At 37.9% G+C, this 12988-nt stretch overlaps 1 protein-coding gene across 2 annotated transcripts in view; it reads left to right on the forward strand.

Moving 5' to 3' along the window:
• AK5 (adenylate kinase 5) overlaps window positions 1-12988 on the forward strand; it is a 266202-nt gene that overhangs the window by 46995 nt on the left and 206219 nt on the right. For both annotated transcript variants that reach the window (XM_005678230.3, XM_013962714.2), the window contains exon 6: window positions 8400-8591. In XM_005678230.3, the coding sequence (XP_005678287.1) occupies window positions 8400-8591 (192 nt within the window). The remainder of the gene's footprint in view (window positions 1-8399; window positions 8592-12988) is intronic.

The following is a 12988-nucleotide window of genomic DNA, read 5'->3' on the forward strand; positions in this document are numbered from 1 at the left end:
GTTTTTCTAGAAATCAGTCCATTTCATAAATATTTTCTAATTTGCTTTCATGAAGTTTTTCTTAATATCCTCTTTTATCATCTTAATCTCTGTAGAATATTTAGGATGCCTTACTATTTATTCTCAATATTTATTTATGCCTTTTCTTTACCTAGATTAGTTTCATCAAGTCCTAACCACTGAACCACCAGGGAATTACCTCATCATGATTTTGATTTCCAATTCCCAGATGGTTAGTGATTTTGAACACCTTTACTTAATACCTGGTGGCGATTTACCCTCTAAAGAGAAATATCTGCTCAAATTTTTTGCCTTTTATTTTGTAGAAAATGGATTGTTAGGCATTTTATTAATTTAAATTTTTTAACTAAATTAACTTTTATTAATTAAAAATTAAATTTTATAATTTAAATTTTTATTGAGGAATAATTGTATTAAATTGCAATTATATTTGTTTCAAGTGTGCACTGGATGATTCCACACTTGTATATGTTGCAAAATGATCACCACAATAAGTCTAAGTCTAGTTAATGTCCATCACCATTCATAGTTACAAAAATTTTTTCTCATGATGAGAACTTTCAAGATCCACTTTCCTAGTGGATATTTTCAATTAATATTTTCAATTTTTTTCCTTTGCTCATTTTTAAATTGGATTTGATATATTTGTATGGTTTTACCACCTTTCTACTGGTTATTTCCATGCTAATTTTTCCATCCCTTTACTTTTAGCATTTCTGTATCTTTGTATTTAAAGTGTACTGCTGTATTGAGCACCTCTGATGCTCTCTTATATTCTCTCAGCCCACTTTTTACTTGGCCTTTGCTACTGTGCACCCCTGCCATGCTGCCCAGGACAGCGATTCACTGACTTCCTGCCCTGAGACATACACAGTGTAAAGTATGCAGGAGACAACGTGGCCAGGGGATACAGTCTATGGCTGCTCTGATGCTGCAAGACCACATGACCGGACTTACCTGGTGGTCAGTGGCCAACACTGCACGCTGCCAATGGAGGGAGCCTGGGTTAGATCCCTGGTCAGGGAATTAGATCCCACACACCAAGAGTTTACACGCGGCAACTAAAATTCCTGCATGCTGCAACTAAGACCCTGCATAGCCAAATAAGTAAATAAATATTTATTTTAAAAAGTCACGTGACCTGAAAACCGAAAATGTTTACTCTCTGGCACTTTACAAAAAAAGTTTGCTGATTCCTGTTCCATCGATTTACTACGTTATTAACATATTCATATTTTCATAGAAATCGGTACTTTTACCACTTTCTGAACCAAGATCTTAGAACACTTGAACTTCATTTACCTGCCTCATGACTGATCTCTATTTTTAAGCATCACAAAATACTTTTAGTATATTTTATATGGTCAATGTTCATTTAAATTCACCCCTAGATTTACCATCTCATTACTCTTCATTTGTTCCCCGGGCCAGCTTTCTGTCTTGGATCATTTTCATCTACCTGAAGAATATTCTTTAATATTTCCATTAGAGTAGAATTTCTGATGCAAATTCTCTCAGTTTTTGTTTGTTTGAAAACATCTATATTTACTCTTAGTTTTTGAAAGATATTTTGACTGAATATTGAAACTTAGATGGCAGATTTTTTTATTTGACCTTTAAAGATGTCATGTCATTGCTTTCTGCCTTTCATTGTTTCTTTGGCAAATTTAGCTGTCTCGTTGTGCCTCTGAAGGTAATCTGTCATTTCTCCCTTCTGGATGCTTTAAAGATCTTTTTTTCTGTCTAGCCTTTCGGCAGGTTTACTATGATGTGCTTAGATCTGAGTTTTCTGTTTAGTTTTCTCCTTGGTTTTTATGTTACTTCCTGAGTCTGGGAAAATTCCGTTGCTATTTTATTTTCAAACACTGCTTCTTCATTTTCTCTCTTCTTCCAAAACTTTCTAACCTTGGTCTTATATGTCTCTTTTGCTCTTTCCTGTGCTTTCCTACCTCTCTCCCTGCCTTGTTTCACTCTCAATATTTTCTCATGACCTTTTAGTTCACTAATTCTCTTTTCAGTGCCTAATTGGCTATTAAACACATTTAGCATAATGAGAGTTTGGGATGATTCTAAGTGGAATTGAGTCCTGTGAGGGCTGGTTCATACATACTCTGATGGTACAGCCCTACAGGATTCCAACCAGAAGCCTAAACTGGGGGCAGCAGTAGTAGTTTCTATGGCTCCTCCATGGAAAAGGCCTATATTCCAGTTTTTGTCCCCCCAGCCCAGAAATTATCTCCATGTTCAGTCTAGTCAAGCCTCTGTGGCAGTGGTGTATAGTCAATAAATGCTTAATGATTGAAAGAAATTATTTCTTTTACATTTTACTAGTAGACAGAATTAAGAAAGTAAGTTTAGCCCCGTATTAGAAAAAACTTCCAGTTATTAGTATCTTCCTGTAATGAGGGGGGTTGACCTCATAAGTAGTGAGGCATCACAAGAAATGCTCACAAAGAACATTCAAGTTTAAATGTTCAAGTTTAAAGATCTCTTGTCAAGAAACTGTAGAGATGATTGTAGGTTTGGCATTAATTTGGGCTGGATAACCTCCAAAATTTTCCCATCTCTTAGTTTCTGTGATTCCAGTTTTTGTTCCAACTGTGATCTTCTCTCTTGTGAGGGATTGATTTTTGTTTTTCATATTTTTCTTGTTGGTTTCTCAATGTGATCTGAACTGTAGGGTCTCTAGGTCTTCTTACAGGTCTTCATAAACAATACAGCATTTCTGTAAAGCAATTATCCTTCAATAAAAAAATAAAGCAGTCAAAAGCACTGACAGTTAAGAACAAGGCTTACTCAAGTAAGCTCATTTTGCAGTCTGACACAGTGAATAATACATCTTTGCTAATCAAAGGTGGCCATAGGTTCTTTTTAACAGAGTAATTATTCAGATAAAGAACTTTGAGATAATGAATAGAGGAAGATTGACTTGTCAACATAATTAAAAAGACAAAGAGCAAAGATTGATTTAGTTAATCCAATGGAAGAAATAGTATCAACAATTGGAAGTTTTCTTCCATGTAGATAAAAGCAATATCTTGGTCTTTGTTCTCATTTATTTATTCACTCATTTATTCAGTCAGTGAATACTTTTTGAGAACATATGCTAGGAAAAGGTATGGTTATGCTTCTCAACATTTCATGAGTGAATTTCATGAAAACTTTCTGGGGCCTTCAACTCTTCTAGAAAAGAATAATGTCTGCTTCTGTTTTACATTTGGGGAAAAAAGGTAAAATACTAAATTTTTTCTTTTAAAATGGGCACCACTGAAGAAGGAGGGCCCTAATGAGTAGACATATGTAAGAGTGATGAAGAATCAGGTGAACATGCTTGTGGCTGAGGGCAGTGTTGAGTAGTCAGCTGGTTATCCCAGCTTCCTTGGTGGTCATGTTTTCAGTTTTTGTATCACTAGTTATATGTTGTTGTTTCATACTAAGGAAAGAGAGCAAGTTAATCACAGTTATAAAATTAAACAACTTTGAAGATTCATTTCAAATTTATCTATATCAGACTTGAAGTTGCATTCATTGATCAAAAATCTTAGATATAAAAAATATCAAATTCATAGGAATAATTTTTTAAATGGGCAAGATCATTATATAGAAAGCTACAAAGCTCTACATTAAAAAGTACTGGGAGAAATTAAAGGAACTACATGAAGGTATTCTACTCATTTTCTGTAAACTTATGGCTATTTTTTAAAGTCTATTAATGTAAATAAAGAGTCTGCCTGAAATGCAGGAAACCTGGGTTCTATTTCTGGGTTGGAAAGATTCCCTGGAGAAGGAAATGGCAACCCACTCCAGTATTCTTGCCTGGAAAATCCCATGGATGGAGGAACCTGGCGGGCTACAGTCCACGGGCTTGCAAAACGTCAGACACGACTAAGCAACTGACACTCCACTCCAATATAAATAAATAAAATACAGTTTTACTAAAGTGTAAAAAGTCTCCATAAATTTCAAGAGTCAATACTAAAAGACAAAATATAGTGATGATTACATATTTAAGTCTCTCCATAACCTCATTATGATCTGAGCAAACTCCTGGAGATAGTGAAGGACATGGAAGCCTGGCCATGAGGTCTCAGAGAGTCAGACAAGGCTTACCGAATGAACAGCAGTAACAGCAATAACCTCTTTGTGTTATATAGGGAAAAGCACATACTTTTCAGTCTGAAACAAAACATAAAGATATTAAAATAAAGCATTTAATTTGTTATGAAAGAAGTATTATCTGCATTCAACACTGAGCTAGTAGTTGAAGCTTATTCCATATTTTAATATATACAATGACCAAACCAAGAACAATATAATATCATTTTGAGTTATTTGTCAAAAATTATCTTCTCTCTTATGTAAGTTATTCAAAGTAAATTTAAAGGATACCATATGATGTGTTGGGCAAGACTGAATGTTACCAAAGATTTTATTAATTTGTATTTTGCAATTTAATATTTGACAAGATAAAAGTTTTAATTTAATATAATCTCTTTACCACATACCATACAAAAATTACAAAGTGATTTTCTATATTGTTAACACTTCTCAAAAGCTACTTAAATGTGTTTTTGAAAACAAAATTCTGTAAAGCAATTATCCTTCAATAAAAAATAAATTAATTTTTTTAATGGGACATACTAAACTACCAAGATAAGATAGATTTCCCCTTTATTTACAGTTGAGAAAACTGAAGTTTAGAGACGTTGAACCATTTGTCCAAGGACAAACAACTAATAGCAGATTCTTATGAAAACTACCACACAATTACACTCATCTCACACCCTAGCAAAGTAATGCTCAAAATTCTCCAAGCCAAGCTTCAACAGTACGTGAAACGTGAGCTTCCAGTTGTTCAAGCTGGATTTAGAAAAGGCAGAGGAACCAGAGATCAAATTGACAACATCCGTTGGATCATCAAAAAAACAAGAGAGTTCCAGAAAAACATCTACTTCTGCTTTATTGACTACACCAAAGCTTTTGACTGTGTGGATCACCACAAACTCTGGAAAATTCTTAAAGAGATGGGAATACCAGACCACCTGACCTGCCTCCTGAGAAATCTGTATGCAGGTCAAGAAGCAACAGTTAGAACTAGACGTGGAACAATAGACTGGTTTCAAATAGGAAAAGGAGTACGTCAAGGCTGTATACTGCTTATTTAACTTATATGCAGAGTACATCAGAGAAAGCAATAGCACCCTACTCCAGTACTCTTGCCTGGAAAATCCAATGGATGGAGGAGCCTAGTGGGCTACAGTCCATGGGGTCGCTAAGAGTCGGACAGGACTAAGCAACTTCACTTTGACTTTTCACTTTCATGCATTGGAGAAGGAAATGGCAACCCACTCCAGTGTTCTTGCCTGGAGAACCCCAGGGATGGAGGAGCCTGGTGGGCTGCCATCTATGGGGTCACACAGAGTCAGACACGACTGAAGCGACTTAGCAGCAGCAGCAGCAGAGTACATCGTATGAAATGCTGGGCTGGATGAAGCACAAGCTCATCAAGATTGCTGAGAGAAATACCAATAATGTCAGATACACAGATGACACCACCTTTATGGCAGAAAACAAAGAACTAAAGAGCCTCTTGATGAAAGTGAAAGAGGAGAGTGAAAAAGTTGGCTTAAAACTCAACTAAGATCATGGCATCTGGTCCCATCACTTAATGGCAAATAGATGGAGAAACAATGGAAACAGTGAGAGAATTTATTTTGGGGGGGCTCCAAAGTCACTGCAGATAGTGACTGAAGCCATGAAATTAAAAGATACTTGCAAAAAAAAAAAAAAAAGACGCTTGCTCCTTGGAAGAGAAGCTATGACCAATCTAGATAGCATATTAAAAATTAGAGACATTACTTTGTCAACAATGGTCCATCTAGTCAAAGCTATGGTTTTTCCAGTAGTCATGTATGGATGTGAGAGCTGGACTATAAAGAAAACTGAGCGCCGGAGATTTGATACTTTTAAACTTTGATGTTGGAGGAGACTCTTGAGAGACCCTTGGACTGCAAGGAAATCAATCCAGTCCTTCCTAAAGGAAATCAGTCCTGAATATTCACTGGAAGGACTAATGCTGAAGCTGAAACTCCAATACTTTGGCCACCTGATGCAAAGAACCGACTCATTGGGAAAGACTCCGATGCTGGGAAAGATTAAAGGCAGAAGTAGAAGGGTACAATAGAGAATGAGATGGTTGGATGCCATCACCAACTCAATGGACATGAGTTTGAGTAAGCTCCGGGAGTTGGTGACGGACAGGGAAGCCTGGCATGTTGCAGTCCATGGGGCCGCAAAGAGTCAGACACGACTGAGCGACTGAACTGAACTGAACTGATGAAATCAGGACAATCTGATTCTAAAATTCATTCTCATAATCACTTATGCCAGTATGTGCCTGTGCTTACACAGTGGCAGTGGGAATTGGAGGAAGAGATAACGTGAATTATGAAACATGAATTATGTTTCAAGACAAAAATCCACCATCCGTGGTGAGGGCTTCCTGAGACTGAAGTTTTGATAAGGGTTAGAAATTATATTAAGATTTCTAGCTGAGGATTCAAAAAGATATAGGCTCCCTAGTGTTCATAGCAGCATTATTTATAAGTATCAAGGTATGGGAGTAACCTAAGTGTCCATCAACAGGTAAATGGATGAAGAAGATGTGAAGATGTGGGGTGTGTGTGTGTGTGTGTGTGTGTGTGTGTGTGCTGGGGTGGGGGGTGTATACATTTCATTGTATATATACACATACACAATGGAATGCTGCTCAGCCATGAAAAAGAATGAAATTTTGTCACTTGTAGCAACATGGATGGATTTGGAGCACATTGTGTTAAATAAAATAAGTCAGAGAAAGCCAACTACTGTATGATATCACTTTTAGGTGGAATCTAAAAAGTAGAACAAACTAGGGCATAAAACAAAAAAGAAGCAGACTCACAGATATAGAGAACAAACTAGTGGTTACTAGTGGGTGGGGGCAATATAAGAGAAGTTATTTTTAAAAGGAGCTATTATGGAATTATATGAAATCATGTTTGTGAAATTTTGAAAACTGTATAGTACTATATAATTTAAAGAATCTTTCATTCAAATTCTAAAAATTTAAAAGACAAGATTTCTAATTGAAAGATTCAGGAAAGTAGTGTTACTATCATAAAAATAAAAGAATAAACAAATACATATATAAGCAAGAAGGGAATTTCATTTAGGTAAAAAGTTGCCAGAACTGATTTGGCCTTGCTGAGTAATATTAAAACTTTCAGGTAGAGCTATCATATAAGCATTCGATAATATAAGACATAAGTGCTGTTGAAAGCCGGTGCTGAAAATGTAGATTTGGAATCCATCAACAAAGGATAAGTGGTTGAAACGAGAACAGCAGAAAGGAGCTGAGAGAATGAAAACTTGGAGAGGGAAAGCAAAACAAAACATAATCTAAGCCTCAGAAACATCATTATTTGTGAGCATTGTATTTTTAAGGGAAACAATTTGAGCAAGGGGGAAAAAAAAACAAAGTAAAAAGTTAAAGGAGAACCAGAACAACATAGAATCCTGAAAACCAAGAGAGAGTAAATATGGCTAAAATCTGCTGTACGCCTACCATGGATCAAGTTTGTGCTGTTTTTTTCACACAATATTTTATTTAATCTTTATAATAACTCAGGGAGGAAGTTCATATATCTCTTTTGACAGATGAAGACACAGAGGCTTAGCTAAGATAAGCCATATGCCCAGAGCTCAGCTGGTAAATCCTAGGGCAAAAACTCTAATTCAGGTTTCCTGGATTCCAGCGTTCATTATGTAACCAGTGGTCTCCAGAGTACATAGGCAAACCAGTGTAATGTGGGAAGAAAATGCTAATATTACCATTATCATATCTTATCCTTTAAAAATTACATTTTTGTGTGTATTTTATAGCATGCATACTATATTAGGGCAGCATGAGGCTTCCCTGGTGGCTCAGCAGTAAAGAATCTGCCCTCAGTACAAGAGATGCAGATGTGGGTTCGATCCCTGGGTCAGGAAGATCCCCTAGAGGAGGAAATGGCAACCCACTCCAGTACTCTTGCTGAGAAAATCCCATAGACAGAGCAGCCTGGCAGGCTAAAGTCTGTCAGGTCGCCAAGAATCAGACACCGCTGAATGCCTGACGCAAGCACATGAGCACATGTGTATCATACACTCATGCATAATTAATAAATTAATAAGTATATATTTATTGGGATACATGATCAAATAATTTGTTAACATGAAGATACAGAAAAAAAAAATTGGAGATCATTTCTTTAAAGCACTGTGCAAAACTGCCTCTGCCCACACTCACACCGGTTGGTATGTTGAATGCCTATCTGCTTGTTTGACCCTCTCCATAGATCTGTACTCCTGACTTGGTGGTCTTCCTGGCTTGCGCCAATCAGAGACTCAAAGAAAGATTACTGAAGCGTGCAGAGCAACAAGGGCGACCTGATGACAATCTGAAAGCTACCCAAAGGAGACTAATGAACTTCAAGCAGAACGCTGCTCCGTTGGTTAAATACTTCCAGGAAAAGGGGCTCATCATGACAGTAAGTTAAATATACTTCACTTGTCCATTTCAAGAACAGTCTTTCAGATTTCTAATTATCCTATGTCCTCATTTAGAAATCCTTTATCTTAAAAAAAATACTTTTCTTAGGTGGAGATTTAGTGGAAAGAAAAATTGGCAATCTTGACCTGATTTGCCTTTATTAAGGCATAACAATAAAAATGCTTTCACTTTAATTGATTATTACCAAAAAAAAAAAATCAATTTCAACCTTGGCTAGAATTCTATGGCCCCCAAATTTTAAAAGTATTTTAAAATAATTTTTTTATCATTTTAAGCAATCTTTGCCCAGTTTCTCAACTCTTCAATCTTTGAAAACCTAATAAAACTGATCAACTTAAAAACAGAACTTATATGTTAAAATTGTAAGTTAAACTTTATCATAGTGTACCACATAAAGAAATAAAATTCTGATGGCCCCCTACAAAAGCATTTGACTTGTCATAAAGAAGTGATATTGTCTCATAACGGAAGGCATTGATCTTTCTGCTCCATTGATACAATGCAAATATTAATTTTTTCATAGTTTGCTTTGCGATTAATGATAAAGAATGTGCCAAAAAAGGATGAAGCTGAACCACTAGTTTGTACAGTTGTTAGAATACAGGGAAGTGGAGGTGAAGGCTCAGCTAAATGCATGATCCCCGCAACATCAGAGATTCAAGTATGGAATAGAGGAGACAGAGGAGCATTGGCCAGCTGAGGCGTTTTGCAAAAGACACTAAAACCAGTGCAGCTCCAGGGTTCTCCACGGAGGAAGCAGACCTCGGCAGCACCCTCTCCTCAGCCCTTAGTTCTTTCCCATGGGACCAAAGATTTTTGACTGCAGGAGCTACAAGCCCCTGTGAAGAATCTGATGAAAGGGACACACTCTCAATACAATAAAATGCACATAAGGTGTTTTTCATAAATTTTAGGTAAATCTACTGACGCTCATCCACAGAGCTCCGATGACCTAACAATTATTGTGCAAAATAAATCTCTTCATTAGCATAAAATGCCCCCAGATTGAAAGAGACAGTCATGACATTTAATAATAATCCCTTTGCAGTCTTTTTAGCACTATAAGAAATATTTTTTAGAATTTGCCCTTTGAGTCAAAGTTGTCATGTCAAGAGAATTGTAAATCTGGTCTGAAAATTGTTCACAATGCCAGAGTTCATTTTATGGTTTAAGAGAGACTTTGAGTGATATGAAAGAATCAAGAAAATCAGAGTGGCTGTTTCTCTGGCTCTTTTGTAGTGAGGATGTTGCTTGCTTCTCCTGCAAATTACCAATGCTGACTTCTGCGCTGTGTCATAAAAATAGAAATTTACCCTGTAGACCAAACCCCAACAACAAGCTGCAGAGCCAGAGTTTTAATTGATATTTGCAAGGCTTAAAGGTATTACCGGAATGTCTCTGATTACTCCCTGCTTGTCACATTCGTCATCACAATCAGAGGAGATTTCCCAAATGAATGCAGAGTGGGGATTGTTAATTTACTAATATTTTGCATGGAGGTGAAATGCCATTGCCTCTAATTGAGGGAGTCAATAACAATGCGGATGACAGCCTGTAACCTCCCTGCTAAACCTGGATAAGCTTTAAGATAAACGCCTCTAATTACTGGGAGAAGACTTGCATTGGAAAGTCACCTTTTGAAAATCGGTGAACACAAACACAGGCTAAGCTCTGGGAAACACAACAGAAAATTTTACTTTGGCAGAGGAGCGAGTGCTGCATCCTGATGCCTGTGTCCCCCTTCAGAACCCGGACACAGTTCGTTTTCGGAATTAAAATGTACATTTCTGCTTTTAAAGATAAGTTAGATAATGTAAATGGTCATCCTGATTAATCAAATGCATATTAAGATTTTAATAAAAATCTGGGAGGTAATAGATAAAATCCAAATATTTCCTCTATAGTTCTTCTTTCCTTTACTTCTACATACCCCTCCTAATTGATTCATTTATTTATTCAGTAAATATTTATTGAGAATCAGTAGGTGCCAGACTCTCTGTTAGGTGCCAGTGGTGCAAAGCTAAATAGGCAAAAGTTAAGGAACTTTATTTTATTTTCTGACATATTTCAAACTCCTAGTACTATGCCTCTCTGGTACATAGTATGTTGTCAGCAGATGAACAGAGCTTGCAAGTCTATGGGGAATCAGATATTAAACAATGACGTTTTAAAATTATTTATCTCTGTATTAATTTTTATTTATTTTTGGCTGCCCTGGGTCTTCATTTCTGAGCAGGCTTTTCTCTGGTTGTGGCGAGCAGGGGTTATTCTCTAGCAGTGGTGCACGCGTTTCTCATTGCGATGGCTTCTTTTGTTGCAGAGCACGGGTCCAGGTGCGAGGTCTCTATAGATGTGGCTTAGTTGTTCTGAGTGATGTGGGATCTTCCCAGATCAGGGATTGAACCTATGTTCAATCTCTGATTTTAGCCACTGGACCACCAGGGAAGTCCCGCAGTGGTTTATTAAGTGTGATGACTGTTGCATGGGAGAATGTACAGAATGCCCTCACGTATGTCATGGACTACAGAAATTCCCTGTAGTGAGTAGAACAAACTCTCCCCATCCACGAGTGGGATTCATCAATGATCTTGTGTGAGCTTTGTAAAGACCACAGAGGCCACGTACCTCTCAGTACAGGTGAGAAACTTTATCTTGGTGCCTCTGTTCCTTAGGGTTTTAGAGTCTGAAACCCTTCACTTGAAATCTCAGCTCCACTGCCATCTAATAAATTCATGGCGCTTCAGGACTCGGTCTCTGTGTCTAGCTGGGAGATGCTGTTGTCTGACACATAATGCTGTAGGGGTGAAATGAGAGAAGGCATGTAGCAGTGGTTCCGATGTACCATGTAACCACATTGCCCGGTCCAGACTCCTGCTGTGTCACCTGCCACCTGTGTGACTTCATGAACGTTATTTATCTTCTCTGTGACTCAGTTGCCTGATGCATGCAGTGGTTATAATCGTCATTATACCCACCTCTGTAATTGTGAGGGGTAAATGGGTATCAAGTACTTAGAACAGTACCAGAAATGTTGCAAGTAAAATAGAAGTGATTGAAATTACATTGTAATTTTCACATTTCCTCTTTTTTCTTCCTTTCACCTCTAATGCCCATTTTTCAAAACTTCAGTTACTTACTACTAACAAATTCGTGTTCTTGGAGGGTACTCGGTTGCCTATTCTCCCATAGATAGATTACTGAACAGTGAAAGTGAATGTCGCTCAGTTGTGTCCGACTCTTTTTGACCCCATGGACGATAAAGTCCATGGAATTCTCCAGGAATACTGGAGTGGGTAGCCTTTCCCTCTCCAGGGATCTTCCCAACCCAGGGATCAAATCCAGGTCTCCTGCATTGCAGGCAGATTCTTTACCAGCTGAGCCACAAGGGAAGCGGAGATAGATTACTGAAAAAATCCATAGTGAAAAATTTAGATTTAAAACTTTTCACCAAATTCTTTTTTCTTTAAAACTGTCTGTTGTGTGCATGCTAAGTTACTTCAGTCATATCCAACTCTTTGCGACCCTATGGATTGTAGCCCGCCAGGTTCCTTTGTCCATGGGATTTTCCAGGCAAGAATACTGGAGTGGGTTGCCATGCCTTCCTCCAGGGGAGCTTCCTGACTCAAGAATCGGGCCCATGTCTCCTGTAGTTCCTGCACTGCAGGCAGATTCTTTACTGCTGAGCCGCCAGGGAAGCCCAAAACTGTCTGTTAACCAGTTACAAAATTGTCCTAGTGTTTTCTTTGACTTCTTTATCATCCGTGTAATGAAGCTGTATGATGGCTGTGTATGAATATGGTAGTTAAATTATAACAGATGTCAACCCATTCTTTTTCCTACAACATTAACTGTGTTGGTTGGCAGATTTGACTAAAGAACAAATCCAGCCTGACTGAGGAGAAAATCTAATCGAAAGAGCCAGGAAAACAAGCTATTGCATGAATAATGTATCTTGCTGACAGTTCCCATCACATGGACTGCTTCATTTTTATTCTTTTATAATACTTGTCTTATACAGTTATCTGTGCAGGTATGAATTCAGTTCAGTTCAGCCACTCAGTCATGTCAGACTCTTTGCGACCCCATGAATCGCAGCACGCCAGACCTCCCTGTCCATCACCATCTCCTGGAGTTCACTCAAACTCATGTCCATCGAGTCGGTGATGCCATCCGGCCATCTCATCCTCTGTCGTGCCCTTTTCTTCCTGCCCCCAAGCCCTCCCAGCATCAGAGTCTTTTCCAATGAGTCAACTCTTCACATCAGGTGGCCAAAGTACTGGAGTTTCAGCTTTAGCATCAGTCCTTCCAAAGAACACCCAGGGCTGATCTCCTTTAGGATGGACTGGTTGGCTCTTCTTGCAATCCAAGGGACTC

This window comes from Capra hircus, chromosome 3 (genome assembly GCF_001704415.2).
Source record: "Capra hircus breed San Clemente chromosome 3, ASM170441v1, whole genome shotgun sequence".
NCBI lineage: Eukaryota > Metazoa > Chordata > Mammalia > Artiodactyla > Bovidae > Capra > Capra hircus.